The sequence below is a fragment of the Poecilia reticulata genome, linkage group LG15 (assembly GCF_000633615.1).
Source record: "Poecilia reticulata strain Guanapo linkage group LG15, Guppy_female_1.0+MT, whole genome shotgun sequence".
In the NCBI taxonomy this organism is placed as follows: domain Eukaryota; kingdom Metazoa; phylum Chordata; class Actinopteri; order Cyprinodontiformes; family Poeciliidae; genus Poecilia; species Poecilia reticulata.
The window spans coordinates 21,931,909-21,953,755 of record NC_024345.1 but is presented as its reverse complement, the minus strand read 5'-3'; the positions used below and the strand labels follow the sequence as shown (position 1 = coordinate 21,953,755).

The following is a 21,847-nucleotide window of genomic DNA, read 5'->3' as shown; positions in this document are numbered from 1 at the left end:
CTACTTTTTTGTGAATGTTGAGTGTCTAAATTGAAAATTGAAATTGATTTTTTTCTCTGTGCTGCGTAGATATCTTTAAATCATTTTTGGATCATTTTTTTCAGTCTGTTCATTTTCTTCTATTCTCTGTTATGTTTTCTTGTCTTTTGCATCACAGTATTTGCTGTGGAACTGCTAAACATCCAGCTAACCATTTTTGTTAATCTGCCTTTTTTTTTTCATTGTTTTTGTAGTGCAAGTTTAGAACTTGCAAGTAGAGAAGTCAAAATGTCCGGTTCTCGCTTGTTTGAACCCAGAAAATTTCTTGTGGGTTAATACACGCTCCTCGACATCAGACGTAAATGTCTTATTCACATTTAAAAAGACCGCAGCTTTTTAAAACCGCAGCTACACTATTATATACGCCTCTGAACTGGGGTTAACGAGGGGCCTGTGGAGGAAGAATGATGAGGAATTCAGATGTAACTGGCTGGGAAGAATTTATGCTGTCACATTCTTTATTTTTGAGGGGGCGATATTGGTATTGTCCATTTATTATTGAAGTGAACTGCTCAAGCTGTGTCCATTTCTGATGTTTTTTTAACTGGATGTTTTAGATCAAAATTTGGAAACAGCCAAATTTTGATTGAATTATTATGTTTTGGAAATGATTCTTTGTGTTTGAACTTTGCTTGTCCTTGTGCATTAAGAAACCCATTTTGTCTTTGTTGTTTTTTAATCCAATCCATGTATATGAATGAATAGGAAAAGATCTTAATAGGATGTAAATTCTCAGGCTCAATCTTTATTTGATTAGATGAACTGGAAAATGTTGGAAACCTTGTCCTGTGCCTTTTAACAGGGAGCTGCTATAATCTTCTGTCACGTTTGTATGGTAATTGGGGTAGGTTGGCATTATTCCACAATAAAAACTAAAAAACAGTGTTAGAATTGGCTCCGTCCATTTGCTCTTTCATGAATTGAGCAAATGAAATATATTAAAATACCCTGGGTATAATACAGGGAAAATTTTAAATCCATGCTTGGAAAAAGACAAAAAGAAATGAGGAGTTTTGGATGTTTAATAATAATAATAAGAAAAATTCAAATGAATAGCTTAGAAATTAGCCAAACACCACTATCAGTTATACCACCCTGGATTTTACCAGAAGCAATAGTAGATATATCATTAAAAGAAAAATCAATCTTACATTATAGATGATCATTAAACACAAAAGTATAACATCGGTAAATGTGATCACTGTGAATAATATGAAACAATAGAGCATGTTATATTAGAATGTCATAAATGAGAAGCTATATCAGGAGAGAGTTAGAATTAGATTGTATATAGTAGTTATAAGTGTGTGTGAATGTGTGGATATACATTTACGACAGATAGAAATTAATTCTTATGAAGCACTCCGTACCAGTAGGTGGCAGTAATGCATTCTTAACGTTACTTGTCAACAACCAATAAAAAACTCGAGGACGATGGAAGAGGTCTTATAAATCTACGTATTTACAAATTGTTGCCTCCTTTTTGCACGTCCACGAAATAAAGAAAATGGTAAGAACATTTCTTCTGTTTTCTCAGTTCGGGTTTTCTCAGAAGGCGAATCGGAAACAAAGCTAATATTTTAACTCCAAATGTGTTCGTTCATTTTGAACATAAAGCCATTTTCGGCAAACGGGTAGCTATATTTCCTGTTGGTCAATAACTACTTTATGATAATGGTGTTCTTGGTTAATATTTAATAAACGGTGTAAAACGTGTAATAAGGTGTCTGCACTTGTGATGGAAAGTAGCAGCTTTAAGCGCAAATCAATGTTTACAAAGGATAGGTGGCTCTGGTGATGCCTGAATAAAAATACTTCGAACGTAACGAATCAGTTTTCTGAATTCCCTCATATTTTCAATTCAAAGAATATATTTCTGTAGCCACATATGACAATTAAGTTTAACATCTGTGTTCTTGCATCTCCCTGCAAGAACACCGTCGACCGTAGTTCAACTTGCTACAGGCTATTTCCAGTTCACATCTGAGTATACAAGAACAAAACGGCAAAGATGCATAAACGGCAGCAATAATGTAAGCTGAAGTGTACATTTGAGGTTTTCTGTGATCACAATATTGTAGGAAAAAATCATTGTTAAGATCCAGAGGCTACCAGTAGATCCCATGTTCACAAAGTACCAGTAATGTGAGCTACATAGTCAGAATCACACCAGCCTGTAACAGCTGAACTGTTATTAGCTGCACTTTCTCATAATGGTTGTGTGTTGCTGTTGGAATCAGGATATCTTTTTGATAATAAAACCAAAAGAGAAGAGAGAATCACAGATTAACACCAACTTAATGAATTCAGCTAAAGGACAATATCTACAATTAATCTCACACATAGTCCTTTTCTTAATATCTTCAGAACCAAGCAGGTAGAGAGCAGCTAAAATAACAATTAGAAAGTCAGAGAACAAATTAGAGCTCTGTCAACCTCTCGCAATCAATCTCCCATTTATTTATCTAATATATGGGGTTTCATTTGTGTCAAAAATAAGTAGAAGTCACATGTGTAGATGTTGTTGGTCTATGTCGTTGCTATGTGACTTTGGTTGATGTCTATGGTTTTAGTGCTTTATAGATATGTTGATGTTGCATGTAGATTTAATTTTAAAAATATTTCTCCTCCAGTCAACAATTCACTTAAGCACTTTGAATTGCCTTGTTGCTGAAAATGTGCTATATAAATAAAATTACCTTACCTTATTCTATTAAGAACTGTGATGAGTATATTTTGTCCTCATGTGTCATTATAAGCCACAATAACAAATTTTATGAAGAAAATGTTTTTTAACATTGTGAACACAGAACTATTTACAATTTAATGAACAAATAAAAAATAGTAACATATTTTCAAAAACACCTTTATTGAAGAAAAAAAATTCAATTTCACAAAAATGCTTTTATGTTAACAAAAAATGGTGCATGGAAAATGAAAAAAGACAAAACTATTTACAATCTGATGAACAAATAATATAGTTGTAACATATTTTCAAAAACATATTTTTTGAAGAAAAAAAGTGAAATTTATCCCAAAATGCAGTTTTATGTTAATAAAAGGTTGCAATAGGTTTAGAACAAGAGCTTGGTTTGTAATTTAAATATGCACCATAATAAAAAACAGGCAACAAACCTTAACTCAGGCAGAGCTATGTAGAAGACAGTTCAATTTAATGCTTCTTCATAACATTTGCGAATTGTGGGGATTACTGACACCATTTTTAGTCCTTAGAAACCTATTGTAAGGTTTGGCTGTGTTGATGGCCTGCGACGCATATGCATTGCTAACCTCAACAACTGAATGCTGCATTTCACCAGAAGTCATCCCTAAAGGGTTTAGTGCAATAATATGCAACAATAATGTCAACAATATTTCACCAAGAAAATATTTTGGGCATAAAACAAAATATTAGCTTCTTGCAGCTAATTTGCCTGCTTAGGTATCTGTACGTTTATCAGTCAAACCTATCTATCTGGTCTGTCAGTTGCTGAGGTACACAAGATTGGGGATAAAATCGGCCATCTTTCTCCAGGTGTTGGACCAGTTCCCAGTCACCAACTTCATCGACTGACACTGGACCTGTTTGTTGACCCCACAACAGGAAATATAGCCTTGCAGACAAAAAAGAGGGCTGTACTTCTCCTTGGAGAACGGCCAAGGACAGTATTCGCCCAATAATTTTATAGTCCCCAAACTGTAGACCTGCAACATAAAGACAGTTAATAACAATAACCTCCAATTACAAGAGTAACGCTCATTGAAGAAAGTATACACTTAATGGATCCTATTTCATGTAATTACTTCACGTTTAAACATTTAGTCTTTTCATTACATTGCTACATGCCCCGGGGTTCCAGGGAAAGATTTTTGCTGCCCTCTGGCCCTTCGAAGTAATGACTATCTCACAGCACTGCTACTAGGAGTCGGAATAATTCGCGGCTGGGACCACCATTGTCTACAAGCCCCTTCGCTATGTCCCTCACCATCCACAAACATAACCGTCAATCGATGAAGAGGTGTGTTCGTCTAGAAGCTCTAAAAGAACCTACCAGGGGCTGAACCTCTCTGAACACCTTGTTGTAGATCTTCAAGGACAGTCTTTAAATCGGGAGACCTGTATATTCTCAACACCTCTAAAAAGACAGGTCTTTTTACAATACAGTGATCCCTCGCTATATCGCGGTTCACCTTTCGCGGTCTCGCTGCTTCCCGGATTTTTTTGTTCAGTTTTTTTGGCTGTACAGATAACAATACTCACTGAAAATATATCTGGGGTTTTAAATAAGATTCCAAGGAATTTGAATTTGCACAGGCGCATTATTGTGAAAGAGACTGATGGAGGTGGTAATGGCTGACATGGTTCACGGCAGAATCGTGTTGAGCCTTTTCCGGTTCAGTGGAGCTGGGGTGTGTCGGTGCTTCGAGGACCACATTACAGACACTGGCATTTTGATCATTTTTAATATTAGTGAGTCCTCCTATATTAATGTGTACGAATTTCCTAAAGAGGAAAACAAATGGTTCGCATCCATTGGCCCACTGTGCCCCCTGTTAGTTTTCAATCGGTTAACAATCTGGTGGCTCAGACACTGGAGATTATGTAAAGCAGTCTTGGTCCTTCCAGTGCGAGCAAACGTGGTAAATAGCCTGAACTCCGTGGTGTTATTTTTTAACAGGTCTATTAAATTAAGCACTGCACCCCCTCCTCCCTGCCCAACGGCCATTATACCGACCGATCCTGAGGTTGTTTGCACCAGGACTCCTTCGACCTCGTTAGCTGCCCTGATTAATGCCTAGAGAAAATACGAGGTAGAAGTCTAAGCATTTTAAACCACTGATATTGAATGACCAACATTTTTGTAATATCTAATAAACACTTTGATCAGAAATTACCTACTTATTAATGGCAAAGAGAACAGGCAACAGCAACACTGACCAACGACATGAACTAACAGTATGGACCAATGACATTGACCACTCACAGAAATTACATAAAAAAACAACTGTGAAGGGTTTGCTGCTTTACTGCAGATGAACTGACAAGATAATAGTGAGTAATAACCATGACGAATCTAGAGACATAACATGCAACATAGACATATGCAGCGAACACATATGCAACATCTACATGCAACATCGACATATCCATAAAGCACTAAGACCACAGACGTCAACCAAAGTCACATAGCAACGACATAGACCAACATCTACACATATGACTAGGACTTATTTTTGACACAAATGGAACCCCATATAAACAAATGGACAGAGGAGAAAAAGTTAAAAATATTAGAAGACAAAATAAACCAATGTATAATTTAAAAAAAGAGACATAAAAAATTAACAGGTAAAATAAATGCATAGAAGTAATTGGCTAAAAAAATAAACTAATGAATAAAACAACACTGGAAATAAAATGGGAAAGTAAATTAGTTATATTGTTAAATACTGCTGAAAATGATAAATACAACTATGTCACACTGGATAGTTAAATAACTGGACATTTTTAGTCTGTAGCATTAATTACTTTATCAAGTAATTTATTTATTTTCATTACCAATTTTGGCAAAAGATACATTTCCTCTTTACGCTGCATCTTCTCGTCTTCAGGAGCTTTAAATATCACATTTCTTGCTTCTTCAATTTATTGGCTAAGGGTTGATTACAATGTCTCTATAGTAATGATCAATATGTTGCCTTTTCTGTATCCATTTGGTTGACTGTGCAATGGTATAGTTTCCCTCTTTGATGCCAAATGACATGTTTTATTGCTGCTCAGACCGATGCTGAATGTTGGGAGCCAGAGTGCCTGGAAAATGGCATCCAGGCGGATGGATTGATGCCCAGAAACAAAACCTCTGCAAGAGGAAATCGCATCCCTCAGGCTGTCGGTATGAAGCTGGAGCCCACCACCATGGGTAAGTCTCACCACATGTAGTAAAGCTACTGAATAAAGCAAATGGAATTAAGTATCTGAATTGGTTTATTAATGTCAATATCATGTGTGGCTATTTGTTCTCCATCCTATGCAACATAAATTGCATACTAGACTCTATCATCACTTATACTATTATGTTAGCTCCTTATATACAAGCATAAATGTCCCCACATAAATCCTTGATTTGGAATAACAAATCCAAGCAGAGATGTGACGGAAGTTTCCACTGTGGTCCAAAAATAGCTTTTGATACCCTTTTGATTACCTGGTCCAATGTTTCCTGCAGATGTTAATCAGATGCTGGTGGTTAAAGAAGAAGACGCAAAAGATGAAAACCCGAAACTGTACCACATAAAGAAGGAAGATGAGGATGTCTGCATCAGCCTGGGGGGAGAGCTGCACAAAGTGAAGGGGGAGTTTGAAAGTGGCATAAAGTGTGAGGATGGTGAACAGTCCCCTCTGCTCTCACAGCTTTATCAAGACCAAATGAAAGATGGAGAACTTTCAGAAAAAAACAGAGAATCCATCAGGACAGAAGATCATGGAGATGATTCCAACTCCTTAGAGTCTGAAGACACCGAAAGGGATGAAGAGGATGATGATGCAAATTGCCCTGTCTCTGAAATGAAAGACTCATCAGACTCTGGACTGGAAACTAAGGACATGGACCATAGCTGGAAGGAGAGCAGAGCTCCTGAGTCAGATGGAAACCAAGCGAACAAACAAGATTCAGAAATAAAGTCTCCAAGCTCTCTGGATATTAAAAAATGTTTTAAAAAGAACAAAAATGTTAACACACGAAAGAAGGTACAGACAGGAGGGGAATTTAACTGTGAAAACTGTGGCAAAACCTTTTTTGGAAAATGGAATTTAAATGCACACATGAGAATTCACACAGGAGAAAAACCTTTCTGTTGTGATGTTTGTGGAGACAGATTTAGCCATAGTTCACATTTAAACACGCATATGAGAATCCATACAGGAGAAAAACCTTTCTGTTGTGATGTTTGTGGACACAAGTTTAGACAAAAATCACTTTTAACCACACACATGAGAATCCACACAGGACAGAAACCTTTCTGTTGTGATTTTTGTGGACACAGATTTAGCCATAAATCTAGTTTAATCACACACATGAGAATCCACACAGGCCAAAAACCTTTCTGTTGTGATCTTTGTGGAAATAGATTCAGCCGTAAAACTACTTTAAACAAACACATGAGAATCCACACAGGCCAGAAGCCTTTCTGTTGTGACGTTTGTGGACACAGATTTAGCTGTAAGTCACATTTAAGCAGACACATCAGAATCCACAGAGGACAGAAAATAACTGCGGTATGACGACTCAAGCTGCACAGCTCCAGTTGGTTGTGAAATATTTATTTGTTGGCATTCTAGGCAACAGTCTTCATTTTTAATCTTAAAACGTTTTATTTAAGTAACGGATTAGTTTAGTTGCATGACTGGTAGCTTATTAGCTAATTAATCTGTTGCTTAGACTGAACTGTAGCACAGGTGCGTTTGAAGTTCATGTGTTTCTCCAAGGTACAAAGATTGAATTGTTTGTGTGATGCCCCAAGATGTCAATGCTACCATTCCTAACATCAGAACTGAGCAGCCCTTCCAGTTTGTGGGCTGGTGACCAACTGGTTTTAAAAGGATTATGAGGATGAAAAGGGGCTGATAGACGATGCTTGTCTACCAATGAATAGGAAAAAATACTTTAATCTGTTCAGTAAGAATGTAAATACACTCCTGCTTTACTACATTAACTCTGTACAGTGTTTGAAAAGCCTGTTTATACTGTAATGTTTTTTAAAGTTATCCTGTGCTTGTTAACAGGGACCTGTTTAACCCTCTGCAGTGTTTATATAGTCATTTAGAAATATTTGTGTTTTATTCAACAATTTAAAACAAAAAAATTAGCATTCAATTATGAACTGAGCAAATTAAAATGATTGAAATCTTCACAAAGAGAAAATGTTTGTTCACTTGTTTCAATGTTAGTGTTTCCTCTTCAGTAAAGAGGAAACAATGGGACCTGGTTTTGTGGGCTGATTCTCACTAATTGATTAAATATTATGTAGGTTTAGGTAACTTTAAGATCTGCACATGATTAATCAGCTGACCTTGACATCAACAGAACAAACTCACTTGTGGAAGCATACAGTATTCTTTATTTTTTCAGGTAAAACTACAGGTGTGACTCTTTCTGCAGAGATTAATCAATCAATCAATCAATCAAATTTCATTTGTATAGCACATTTAAGCGGCAAGGCATTTCAAAGTGCTTTACATAATTAAAATAAAAACAGGAATAAACAGTGAGAAAGAGAAAAGGATTTTGAAAAAGATTAAAACAAATTTTTAAAAAAAGATAAAAACATTAAAACCTCAGAGTTTTAGTTAGAACGCCATCTTACAAGGGTACTCACACCTTAAAACCTTCATTAAAACATAAACAGTGAGAATAAGGAAATAAAAAGTAAAGATAAAAACATTGAAAACATCAAAGACATCAAAATCTGCACTCTAACCCTAATTTAGCCATAAGCAAATCTAACCAGGTGGGTTTTAAGTTGATTTTTAAAGGCACTCAGTGTTTCAGCTGTTTTACAGTTTTCTGGAAGTTTGTTCCAAATTTGTGGTTTATAGAAACTGAATGCTGCTTCTCCTTGTTTGGTTCTGGTTCTGGATGCAGAGCAGAACCAGAACCAGAACCTGAGGGGTCTAGACGGTTGGTACAGCAATAACAGATCTTTAAGGTATTGTGGTGCTAAACCGTTCAGTGATTTATAAACTAACATCAGTATTTTAAAGTCTATTCTCTGAGCTACAGGGAGCCAGTGTAGGGACTTTACACCTGGTGTTACGTCTCCATCTTCCTGGTTTTAGTCAGAACAGCAACAGCAGCTTCTGGATCAGCTGCAGCTGTTTGATTGATTTATTAGTCAGACCTGTGAAGACGCTGTTGCAGTAATCAATGCGGCTAAAGATAAACACATGGATGAGTTTCTCTAGATCGCGCTGAGACATCAGTCCTCTAATCCTGTAGATGTTCTTCAGGTGATAGAAGGCCGACTTTGTGACTGTCTTAATGTGGCTCTGAAGGTTCAGGTCAGAGTCCATCACTACTCCCAGGTTTCTGGCCTGGTATCAGTTTAATGTAAATACAGGGGATCCAGGAGGCCTGAGGGCTGCAGGCCAGGTTTTACCTGGATGATGTTGGAGGTCTTTGCTTTCTTGATGGAAACTGGGCCGGGCCTTTACTGCTGATGGTTAGATGTCAGAAAGAGGATGGTGAAATAGATGAGTCACACCAAACTCTCCCCACAAAATAATAGTTTGCTGTTCCTTAATATATTGCTTTAAAGAAATGTTCTCATAAAAACACATGAATGTCTGAAACAACATTTAGTATTTGTTTTTCTAAACTAGTAAATTGAAAAACCTAACCTTTGGCACCTGGTTAGAAGAGATGATTGTTGACGTCAGCATTTGCATTATATCAAAGTGTAATGTAATACTGCCCCCTTGTGGTGATGGTCAGTGTGTTCACATATCAAATTATCAAATTTTCATGGGAAATTCAGAAAATGCCATCAAAGATACACAAAATAAAATTAATAAAAAAATCATACACAACTATTTTTATGTATGTGAACAAATATACAAAAAATAAAATGGTACACCAAATATGTCTCTGGGTTTCTTGGATATATTTTTAATATTTTCATCTTAAAGTGGAAATTCAGCCATTTGAGTTTTTCTCAAGATTTTCTGGGTGATCTAAATTCTCCATTGGTTAACTGGTGTGCAATAGCCTCACAAAAAACATATACATTGAAGGAGTTATCATTTAGGCTACATTTTCTCCCATTTATGTTTAAAAGGTTCAGCAAAGTAGCTAAAGGATGGGTCCAAAATGCAAGCAATTGATAAGGAAATCACTTTAATTGTTCTGGCGTAATTTCTAGGGCTCCTTGCTGTTTTGGCTTGTATTTCATTGATCTCAGAAGTTCTTATACACATCAGAGGAGGACACCTTAAAAATACTTTATGTTCATGCTGCATTCAGGTTACTCTTTGTCCAAGGTCCCAGTGCTGTTTCGATGCTACAACGACTTCACAAACTCCCTGTAGAGTGGACATGAAAGAAAACATTGTTCATATTATGGAAATGGAACGTCAGATCAATTTTAAAATGCAGTACACTCTTTCTAGGTTTATAATAAGAGCACATAACCTTTCCGGTCATTAAATGGATCTAAAATTACATAAAACCACAAGCGTTTAAAAAGACATAATGAATGTGTGCAATTTACTCTGTGTGCAAACAGAGCTTTGTTAGAGAAAATTACAGAACAGCATCATGAAGACCAATGAATTCAGCAGGCAGGTCAGGGAGGAAGTTGTAGAGACTTTTAAAACAGGGTTAGGTTCTAAAGCAATATCTCAAGGTTTGAACATGTCTCAGAGCTCTGTTCAATCCATTATCTAAACATGGAGAGAGGATGGATGAACTCCAGGCCTACCAATGTTTTCCAAAACTGAAACTGGAAAAAATGACCTATTATGATCCTCGTGGCTGGTTTGGCATTTATGGTCCCTTTGCAACACTGATTATATGGCCTGGTCATACAAACTGGGGGCTCGTCCAGGATTTTAGAATAATTGGCTGCTCTTTGCTTTTGTAGTATGGCAACAATTGGGGGCTCGTCCGGGAAGCATTGGTCAGAAAAGCAGTCAAGAGGTAATTGTAACTCTAAAGTAGCTGATGAGAATCTGTCAACATGACAGCTATTTGTTGGGTAAGCCACAAATCTGGCCTTCAGGGAAGAGTGACAAGAGGAATGCCATAGTTGAACTAAAACTATAAGAAATCCTGTTTGCAATTTGCACCAAGCTATGTAGGAGCAACAGCAAACATATTCTGCACAGACAAAATAAAAAATTAACAACATTCTAAACTTTATGTTTGACGACCACTGCACATCCTCAACACCAAGTTCACAGTGAAACATGGTGGTAGCAGCATCATTCTGTTGGGAGAATTTTCTTCAAGAGACAGGGAAGCTGGTCAAAGTTGATGGGAAGATGGATGGAGCTAAGTACAGGACAATCCTAGTACAAAACCTGCTAGGGACTTGAAATGAGTGCCGAAATACAGACATTGTGATGACAGATGAAGGCAAATTCAAAGAAGAACGAATAACATCTTTAGTCTCTAGATGTGCATAGCTAGCAGAGATATAGGGTACTCCATGCTTGGCCAACATGAGGTCATCAACTGACAATGATCCTAACAATCAGCAGCAAATCTGCAACACATTGAATAAAACGGGAAGAAAGAATGTGTTTCAGTGGCTCAGTCAAAGCCCAGCTCTCAGCCTGAACTGTTTCATGTTGTTGCTCCTAAAGATAATTCTACAAATTGCAAGAACATGGGGTATACTTAGTTTTTGCACATAGCAATTTCTATTCTGGCTTCATTTGTATGTAAGACAATGACAGAGTGGGACTCTAGTGAGCTCTAGTACAAATGTGAAATTAGAACCTGGTCAGAATCTGACCATTTTATTTCGCCCTATTATGAAACCAGGAACTTAAAGAGTGCTTTCTGTTTAAAATAAAGTATTCACACTAAGCAGTGTCTGACAAATGTTTTCTCACTTTAAGACTCCAGGCAGCTTTGGATCCCGATATAAGCCGTTGTGTAGATACCCCAGAGAACCGTCAAATGTCACAAGCTTGACTCTGTCTTTACTTTGGGCCTTTGCAGCAACTTCATAGGTCTGAAAACAACAAAACAACTCCATTATAGTCGTTACTGCAAATATTGCTTCATGTTAGAGTCATAAAAAGCAGTACCTGACGAGCAATCTCAATGGGAACCAAGTGATCGTCCTCAGAATGAAGGAACAATATCGGACTTTTCATTTTCTTCAAACTGTGGAATATAATTAAGACCATTATTAACAGAAAATCCTCTTCTTGTGATATTTGCCAATATTAATTAACTCACTTGTGTTCTGTGGGAAAGACGGGCATTGCTTTTCCCCACAGGAAACTGAACAAATGCTTAATGCCTGGAATTTTCCAGTAATACTTTAAACACAGAAATAAACATTGCAAAGTTGTTAGCAACAAAACAGCACATGCACCAAATGTGAAAAAATGCTTGGTTAGCGTAGCGTACCCAGATGAACATATTATGTGGTATATGCTGCTTATCAGTATTGAATGCCCCCTCCAGGATCACACCATCGAAAACAACGCCTAAATAGGAAAGAAGAAATTAGCAGTCAGACTGTAGCATCATGCCCTCAGATTCTGCGTTTGCTGGAGATCAGAGGTTGTAAAACTTACCTTCCTCCAGCAGTTTGACTGCAGTGTTAGAGGACACCCTACACAGAAACACAGGCAAATTTTAGTCAAGCTTAAAGCTTTATCTGGTATGTGGTACAACTGAAATCATATATTCCACACATGGTTAGAAACATGACACATATGAACGTTTTTCTCTCAATGTCTGGCTTTAAATCAGACAAAACAGCCAAGACAAACCTGGTTTACCTGTGGGTCCCATTTCTAGCTGTCTGAAGGTCCTACGATCAACTGTGTTAACAGCTTGGAAACGAAACCATACTGCTTCACCTTAAATGAATATTTTACGTCTTTGGCTTTTGTTTTTTAACGCTGATAAAAAAATCTGAAGACCATCAGTCATTTTGACAGATCATAATTCACAGACCTGACCAACTGGTGCAGATGTGAAGACATTTTCAGCTTTACGCATAGAAATAACCAAATCAATCAAAAAGAGATTCCCATTAGAGCATAATCTCAGACCTGGACGCTGTTTAATGTGTCTGGGAACTGACGATGTGTTGAAGGTTATGGAGGTCACAAACTGGTGCAGCATGAATCTGCTTTTCAATAATATTCTAATTTATCGAATGGGTCTGTGATCCAACATTAAGTAGGTCAAGAACAAAAAAAGTAAAATGTTTTGGAGTGACCATCATAATCCAAGGCAGCCTGCAAACCACAAATCTGTCTCAGTTTCTGAGGAATGGGCTGAAATCCCAGAAAACTGAGGTCAGAAGCTAAAAGTTTAAACAGAAAATATACCAAATACAAAATGTGTCAAAACTTTTGAAATGGAAAGAAAATCCATTAAGACGGTGGTGTTCAAACTTTTTTGCCCAGGAGCCAAAACTGGGAAATTTAAATTGCTAATGTATAAAAAATTGTTTGTTTTGTTGTTGTTTTTTTACCTTTACCTGTTCAACAATAAGCCATTTTAAAAAATTAATCTGTATATTGTTAAATATACAAAACAATAAAAAGGCTTTGTACTGTTGCTTTAATAAAAGAAAAACAGATAATTTACAATTTTTTGTGTCATCAGTTGTTTCCTATATTGTTGGCCAGATTGACTTGTGGTCAGGAACAATATAACTTCAGGGGCCACAAATGGCCCATGAACCACAATCTGGACACCCCTGTTTTAAAATGTTGCCACTTTACAAATATAAATAATTTTGGTAATCCTGAGTGTTCAAAATGGTGGATATAAAAATGCTAGTAGTTTGTATAAGTGCCAGTGTGTTTTTTAGCTGACCCGGTGCCAAGAGAGTGTCCCCAGATGACCACCAGGCTGTCCCCGCTGCGTGCTTTGACCCAGTTGTACACGTGCACGGCGTCTGTAGTCAGGCCGGATTCAGTCGGCTCTCCAGTGGAATCTCCAAAACCTGCCGAGGGTTTTCACATCAGCTCCTGCTCACCCACACAACCACAGAGACGCTGCGTTTCCCCGCCACTAGATGGCGGTACTGTAATTCAGAGGGAGACCTGCTCCCTCCACTGACCAGAGGTTGAACTGCTGTCTTTTTGACTGCTTCACAGCAAACAACTCGTCAAGAACAGCCACACTGGTCTACAGGGATCATATGGCTTCAGAGACGTGAATCCGTAAAAAGCTCCTACCTCTGTAGTCAGGCACCACCACATGGTAACCCAGCGCACTCAGTAACTGTCGACACACAGTGTAAATTATTATTATCGACAGTCATAAACCACACTGTCATGTCTCCAGCTAAGATATTAATTCATTAGTGTCGATGATTACTCACTTTTGCCACTCCAACTCGGTGTGGAGCTGCCCTGTGGAAATTAATTAGCAAACAAATTAATAAAAAATAAAACCAGCAGCAAATACGTGTGGCAGTGCAGGTATTTTTCTCTCTTCACATGCTAGTTACTATAAAGAGGTGCATTAATAGAACATTGGAAAGTAAAAATCAGCTAAATTTAAAGAGATTTCTAACCCTTATCTTGCATTTTTAAATAATTCACGAATTGAAGAAACTTCTGTATCTTAGAGATTAAATGTTTCTATCTGTTGATTACTATGTATGTGACGCTAAACTGTTTTAAATCTGTTATGTGGGATTTTTTGCTTTATTCTTTCCTCATTGGGTTGCAGGTGAAAGATCTGAGTTAATTGTATTCAATTAAAATCTAGTATTTGCTTTTGTTTAAATCATTTTACTGCATACTGGTAAAAACTGATAAAGATGTGTTTAAAAAAAACTTATTTTAATAATTGACTTTCATTTGTCATGTAGATGGTTTACATGAATCTACAAGGTTTTCTTGAATATTTGGGGGCAGTTGACAGCTTAACCGGAGCGCTGTTTTCAAGCACAATAATGAAAAGTTTAGTGGAAGGAAAACCTGTGGTTAAAAAAAACCGTGTGTAAGTTACAGGGATAAGCATCAAATACATGAGCTACAGCTGATACGTTCCCTGTGCTGAGTCGTTCTTGAAGCAGAGACTGCAGAGCTAAATGCTAGCCCCTCTGTGTTTAATCGAGTCCCAGTGAGCGCAGGCATCCAACAGGAACATTTAGAGAAATTCATGCTGACGGGCTTTATGCAGAGGCTGGTTTTATGTCCCAGCAGCACTTGCCAAAGGTAGTAAAAGCCAAATCAATGATCGATGGTGTTGCTGTGCCTGATTGAACCCCACAGAGAATCTATGGAGGATTGCAATGCCACAAATTTCTGTTTTCAACATGAACTCCTGTAAAATTATGATGTTTATTGTTTTACAAATATATAATGTCATTATTACTTAATAACATTGAGAGAAACTGAACTCTTTTGTTCACCGCAATACATTATAATAGAAGTGAAAAGGGAGAAATTTAGCTGTACACAGGTCTCTGTGTTGAACGGCTCTAAATTAGGGACGATATGAAGATTTGGGTCGATATCGACATCCAATATTAATTAATATTTATGTTATGTGATGGCAAATAGCCAACATTTAACAGCTGCTTCTCTGCTTCAGTTAAACTACCCACAATCCCGCGCTGCATCACTATCACTGTCACATGACCAAAAACTGAACTGGAGTAAAATTAGCATCACTTCAATGTATTTTTACTCAAGTAAAAGTAAAAAGTAGCCATTTAAGAAATAAATCAAGTAAGAATAAAAAAGTATTTGGTAAAAAGTCTGCTCAAGTTCTGAGTAACTGATCAAATTATTAATCATTTAATATTTAAAAATTACATCGTATGGACCAAAATATAAAAATATAAAGTGGAAGTTTGGATATTTTAGGGACAGAAATGACAATAATTTATGTAAGAAAAAATAAAAATCAGGCAAAAGAAACATTTTACAAATATGTTTTTTCAATAAAAAACTTATGACACTAAGAAAAACATTACAAATACCCATTTATCATGCATCTCTAGTGTGAATGATCAGTTTCACATTTCAGCTTGAATTACCAAGATGCATTAAGATAATAAAACATTATGAATCACATGTACATGTATAAATTATCCACCTTGATCCCGTGTTTCCGTGCAGATATATAAAAACCGGATTCCCATCATTTAACGTGTTCTGGTACCACAGCAGGTCTTTCCCCTGAGCTTCTTTCCACCGACTTTCAGGAACTGTATGCCTGGAAAAAACACACCTTCATCAGCAAACTCTCATTTTCCCCAGAGCTGCAAGTTTTTAGTCCGAAAGAAAAATCAACAACCCGGCATCTGCTCACCATACGCCCAGGGAAATGCCCTCCTCTGACGTTAAGTACATGTTGATGGTGTGATTGAGGGCGAAGTCAGCAGGCCGGCTCAGATCCTCAAAGAACGGCACGCTGACTGCACACAGAGAGGAGGGGGCCCGTTGTTCTGGAGCGGGAAGATTTAAGATACTCGATAGTGCAGACAGGATCCTTACTCACGTCGGTAGGTGTGAATAATGTCCTGAATCAATGTAGGAGTTATTTTATATGCCACAGGCACCAGGATGCAGACAGCAACAGCAGCCAGTAATCCCCGTTTTAACCACCAGGGGGACCTGCGACCAGAATGGAGACGGATAACTTTATTAATCTCATATTTATCTGCTTCTTCAGTTTGTTAATGAACAAAAATATGTTTTAACATAGCTCTCCTGGGATTTATAGCATTTTAATCTGGTTTCAGTCTGGGCCAGATAAAATCGATACTGAAGTCTCTGTAAATATAAAAATGAGGCTGGTTGACACCAAAGAACCAAACTGGAGCCTTTGTCACAAAGTTTTTGTAGATCTCTGCTGTTTTTGGGGATCATTTTTCTGCTAATTACATTTGTTAAATTTTTATTTGACCAAATATTGAAGTGGGAAAACGATTATCATCCATTTGAAATATACTCATCCAGTATGTGAAGCGTTTCACGTTCACACAGAGAACGCTCTGTGACAGAGGACTTTGTGTCATTTGTGTCCCAAATCATCACCCCTCCACCACCGTACTTAACAGTTGGTATGAGGTGTTTGTGAGGATGTGCTTTAGTTTCTGTGCATTTTAGCGAAACTTAAAATGTTTCGTCTCATTCAGTTCCACTCACTTCAGCTTGTTACACAACGCAACTTAGCAAAACAAGTCAATTCAATCCAACACGTTGCTATTGATCCTAGTTCTTAAACAATTGTTCTGTTTATTATTCAAATGAGCTTAAAACATTTCTACATAAGGAAACTCCAGCAGAGCGAATCGAGTCATTGACCTTCGGCTTTCACTCCTCCTGGACGTAGCAACATTAGATAACCACTTGCTGGTTATAAAGGCTACAGGGAAAGAGCCATAAAAGCTCAGCCAATAGCTTTATCTACTTCACTGCTTTCCAAAGTGTGGAGGGTGCCTCCATTAGGGGGCGCCAGAGGTCTTCAGGTGGGGTGCAACATGAGGAAAGAAATGAACCAGATAAAGTAACTGTGGACATTTAGTGAACTTCACCAAAACTGAGCCGAAGATAAAATTTAGAGATTTTTAGTACCTGAAAAGAGAGGGAGAGTCTGGACCAAACAAAGGAAAAAACTAAAAGAAGAAGAAGAAGAAGAAATTATGACCAGGAATATTCAAAGTTGTTGATTTCATGGATTGGATCAGAAGATGCTCCAGTGCCACAGAGCTGTTTGCGAAGCCCCAAATGTTTTTGAAGGAGGACTAGCTCACCCAAACCTTGGAAACTCCTGGTGAGAGAGAGACGGGGTTAAACACAGACAGGGCCGAGCGCATGATCAGACCGGAGAACACAAAGTTAAAATCTGAAAGGACGTCAAGTCTTCAGGTTAATTTACAAACACCTGGTTGGTTTTTAAAATCCATTTACTTTGTGGACTTTGAGTTTGAAATAAATAAATTCTGGAGGCAGCAGCTGCTTGTCTAAGGTCACTGCTGATAACTGGTTGTATCGTATTAACACACACCTGTTTGCTCCAGATCAGCAAACTGCTGCTCGCCGTCCCCTGAAGCAGCCTGAGAGCAACACACAGCACATCACCACCCATTGATTACTAACTAGAAAGTCATTAAAGACAGCTGCTCTCTGCCAGTTGTATCTTGAAAAATAGTCAAAGAAAACTGGAAACATAGTCCAGAGACGTTACCCCACCAACGCTGCCACCTGTAGCATCTTTCTGAGGAGGGACTCTGACGTGTGTCCGGATGCAGACTCAGCTGCTACACACCCGTTGCAGCGATCAGAAGAGTCGAGCGGCAGTGAATGAAGCGAGTCCCGACTCCCCAGAGGCTCCAGACTACAGCCAATTAATGGACAATACGTCCCTTCAATCCCTCCATTAACGCACTAATCAGCCAGCAGAGCCCTGTTAGCTGAAGAACGATCTCTTTACTGCCCTCAAGGGAAACACACCGGCGGCCATTCATTCCAAAATCCAATAGGCTGCCATGAGTTAACTCCAGGCTTCATTATTAATATCTATATCTTTGTTAAATATGTCCAAAAGCTCCGTCGGAGATTTGTAATAAACATAAAACAGTGCAATAGGTTTGGGTGAAAAATTGTCCTCATTTAACGTCCCTGGAGTTTTTCTGAAGAGACTTTCAGGCTGAGTGACTAAAGGCGAATTCATCACATGAACCGACTGCAAAGACACTCAGGCACTGTTTCCTTATGTAGAAATGTTTTAAACTCATTCGAATAATAAACAGAACAATTGTTTAAGAACTAGGATCAATAGCAACGTGTTGGATTGAATTGACTTGTTTTGCTAAAATGCGTTGTGTAACAAGCTGAAGTGCCAGACACTCACGCACAAAGACACTTTTGGTTCATTTAAACTGGACAAAAATATGGATGCACCAATTTACTTTATTCACTTCTAATACTGATACAGATATGTGAGGTTTCAGTCCACCGATCCGTTATAAAAAAACAATGCTGAATTGACTTAAAATGTTTCTTTTGTTAAACACAGACATAAATTTACTGAATTACAAATTTATTTGGTGACTCTGCACCAGCACAGCACATTAAATACACCAGTAGCCTCACAAACATGTCGTAACAACATCTTTCATTTGCTTAGTGCAATTAGGAGTCAGCATCCAGTGTTAAATAAATAAAGAAAACAACGTAAAAAGAAATGGCAACAAACCGTCTTTTAAATGGATAAGAAAGATAAACTATGAATTCTAAATAAAGTGAAACTATAACGCAGATTTGAAGAAGATGATGATCTACAGCACATCCAAACTGGATCCAAAGCGGCTGAATCAAGCTAACATTTAGCCTCTGGCACGGCACCAACCTAATAAACTCAAACACTGAAGATGTGCCATTTCATCCGACCACAGAAAAATAAATCATTAAAATTAAAACGACATTCACGCCAGTGATTTGAAGATATAAACTTCTGACCTGGATTGTAGCTGTGGCTAAAGGTTAGAGGAGGAATTAGTTCAGAGTTAAGATAAAGAACTCGGATACAAAGGGCAGGATAATGCATCATGTCGTAGTAAAGCAGTGTGTGTGTGTGAGTGTGTGTGTGTGTGTGAGAGAAGGACCTCAGTGCCTCCAAATACTCATTATCCAGCAGGAATGAAAACAATGCCATGCTTTTGCAGCAATATTTATCATTACAAGCCAAACCTCCAATTTCTTCATTAAGAACATTTTATTGTGCTGATTCAAACACAACTTCCTGTTTGCTAAAAGAATTTAATGAGCCCAATGGGATTAACAACAACAAACTCGGAATATTAAGAAAAACTACTGCTGCTACTGCTAATTTAATTTATTACAAAACGTTTTTTTTTTGTTTGTTTTGGCTGAATTGAATATAGTTTATCCCGACCCCATTGGGCACAAGGGTGTAGAGAAAATGGATGGATGGATGAAAATAGTTTAAACTAAAATTCTGAATTACTTGCTGCCCTACAAAACCTTGCAATAGTATTTATGCCCTTTTAGTCACATTACAGCAACAATTTTATTGAGATTTATGTAATTAACCAACATAAAGTGATGAATAATTGTGTAAGAAAAATTATACATGATTTTACAATAGAAATCTAAAAAGGTAGACAAATAATAATAATCTGGGGAAGAAAACAAAAACCTTGTGGCCCTACAGCCATGTGCAGAAATACACAGTCAAAACCAACCAATCACAGCCAGGCAGAGGGTCTTAGTGCAATTTAAAAATGACAAAAAATATTTTCAAAAAGTGGCTAATTTTTAATGTTGGAAGTTCTCCTAAAATTACAACTTAATTCTCCTAATACTTATTTACTAATTACTATTCAATTCGATTGTTAAAAAGTATATTTCATTATTTAATGCCAAATTTATTGACATTTTTTTATTTAATCAACACATTTAATTATGTAATGTAACATTTATTCATTTATTTTTTTCTATTTTGACCCTCCATGAACCTCCGCGGTCACGTTGTGATGATTCAGAAAATAATGTGTTGACCCTCAAGTTGGCGTCTCGTGACCCCCTGGGGAGACCAGACCCTCACTTTGGGAACCCCTGCTTTACATGGCTGAGGACAAACTGCAAATAGGAATTTCTATGACTTGTTTTTAACTATAAATGCAGGATTTGGTGAAGTGCATGGATAGCAGACAGATTCTCCCACCTGAGCGGTGAATCTCTGCTGCTCCTCCAGAGTAGCAGAGATTCACATATGTGTTCGTAATGCAGCACATGGACTCTTGTCAAAAAGGTGCCAACTTTGGTTGCGCTGGACATGCACAGTTCTGAGGAAGAAGTTTCTCATTCATTTCACATTTATGCGCTAATTTAGAGTCAATTTATCACATAAAAGGGGGGAAATAACGTTTTAAAGATGTTTTATCGTCTGCAGAGCTTCTTATCACTCCGCAGACAGATACATTTGATCTGAAAACGCAAACAAAATAACTTTGTTGCAGTTTTAAAGGCTCCAGTTACTCACCGACTCCCCTCTTTCCTCCGGCCGCCAGCCGCCTTCCTGTCCTTCCTGTTGGGGGACGAATCGCCGCGTTTCACGTTTCTCTTTTTCATCGTTTAACTGCAGTAATTCTTCCCCGCTGAGGGTTTTTAACAGTCTGGTCAGGACATTGCACTTTGACCGACTCCAGATTTTATCAGAGCGGATTTTATTAGACTCCAGGGGAAGGGAGGGATCCAGGTTTTTAAGGTGGCACCGCTGCTCCCCTGGTAAATGTGCTGGACACACCACTGATGCTCGTGTGGCTACCTTAAACGAATTACATAATCTGAAAAGTTAAAGGAAATAGAGCAGTAGTTTGAATCAAATGTATTTTAATGAAGAAATGCTGTAGATCGATTTGGCATTGCATATTAAACGACCTTAAAAAATAAAACAAAAGCACAAAAGCAAGTTTAAAAAAACATTCATCGAACATCTACTCTGTTGTGGAACAACATTTTTTGCACCGTCATAACAGACCTTGTTTTCTTTCTTACAGTAATATTGTTTTAAAATATCAACAAATACATGGACATTTTTCCTTTACCCTATTTTATTTCCTTTAAAGTTTATATATTTGTTTATATATTTGTTTTTTATGTAGACCCAGATAGCACACGATGTTAAATCAACGTTGAAAAATAGTTAGAATCGTTGATTTTTGGTTGAAGTCGACAAATGACGTTGGATCCACCATAAAACAACCATCCAATCAAACCGTTGAAACTGTGTCATTGAATCAACGTTGTTCTGTGGTTGAAATCTGATGACTGAAATGCCAAAGTCTGATTAATGGTTGATTTTTGGTTGAAGTCGACAAATGACGGTGGATCAACTATAAAACACTCTAAAAAGAAAGTAGTTGAACCAACTTAATTGAATTGCTTCTGTAGGTAACGAGCAATTCAAATAAGTTTCCAACTGAATTTATCCAACTTAAGTTTAACTAATTCAATATATTATAATCATCCAACTCAATTTGATCCTCGCAGGAGGGAATTGAACCGTCAACCTTCTGATCACAGGACAACTGTTCTACCCACAGAGCCACAGTGGCTAACCTG

General features: G+C 37.5%; 2 protein-coding genes across 4 annotated transcripts; one reads left to right on the top strand and one right to left on the bottom strand.

Moving 5' to 3' along the window:
- Window positions 1-1,352: 1,352 nt before the first annotated feature.
- LOC103477141 (oocyte zinc finger protein XlCOF20-like) lies at window positions 1,353-8,266 on the top strand. Of its 3 annotated transcripts, none has more exons than XM_008430057.2 (3): window positions 1,353-1,549; window positions 5,822-5,960; window positions 6,267-8,266. In XM_008430057.2, the coding sequence occupies exons 1-3, from the start codon at window positions 1,547-1,549 to the stop codon at window positions 7,319-7,321; spliced, it is 1,197 nt and encodes a 398-aa protein (XP_008428279.1). In that variant the 5' UTR covers window positions 1,353-1,546; the 3' UTR covers window positions 7,322-8,266. The 3 variants fall into 3 exon arrangements, with proteins under 3 accessions (XP_008428279.1, XP_017164509.1, XP_008428278.1); XM_017309020.1 differs by lacking the exon at window positions 1,353-1,549 and adding an exon at window positions 1,579-2,072; XM_008430056.2 differs by lacking the exon at window positions 1,353-1,549 and having other exon boundaries at window positions 5,432-5,960.
- A 787-nt stretch (window positions 8,267-9,053) lies between these two features.
- LOC103477142 (monoacylglycerol lipase ABHD12) lies at window positions 9,054-20,937 on the bottom strand. The gene is made up of 13 exons (XM_008430058.2): window positions 20,766-20,937; window positions 16,254-16,369; window positions 16,065-16,170; window positions 15,849-15,968; window positions 14,119-14,149; window positions 13,973-14,018; window positions 13,608-13,737; window positions 12,350-12,387; window positions 12,180-12,259; window positions 12,006-12,088; window positions 11,852-11,930; window positions 11,654-11,775; window positions 9,054-10,117 (listed from the first exon to the last, which is right to left on the bottom strand). Exons 1-13 carry the CDS (start codon window positions 20,852-20,854, stop codon window positions 10,096-10,098), a joined length of 1,062 nt encoding a protein of 353 aa, XP_008428280.1. The 5' UTR covers window positions 20,855-20,937; the 3' UTR covers window positions 9,054-10,095.
- Window positions 20,938-21,847: the final 910 nt, after the last annotated feature.

Excerpts from the sequence above, each read along its gene's own strand:
- LOC103477141 (XM_008430056.2), top strand. The coding sequence starts at position 5,798 with ATGACATGTTTTATTGCTGCTCAGACCGATGCTGAATGTTGGGAGCCA. Across the intron at positions 5,961-6,266 it reads GCTGGAGCCCACCACCATGG|ATGTTAATCAGATGCTGGTG; the intron begins GTAAGTCTCACC and ends TGTTTCCTGCAG.
- LOC103477142 (XM_008430058.2), bottom strand. The coding sequence starts at position 20,854 with ATGAAAAAGAGAAACGTGAAACGCGGCGATTCGTCCCCCAACAGGAAG. Across the intron at positions 12,388-13,607 it reads GGACACTCTCTTGGCACCGG|GGTGTCCTCTAACACTGCAG; the intron begins GTCAGCTAAAAA and ends GTTTCTGTGTAG. Across the intron at positions 10,118-11,653 it reads AAGCTGCCTGGAGTCTTAAA|GGAGTTTGTGAAGTCGTTGT; the intron begins GTGAGAAAACAT and ends TCCACTCTACAG.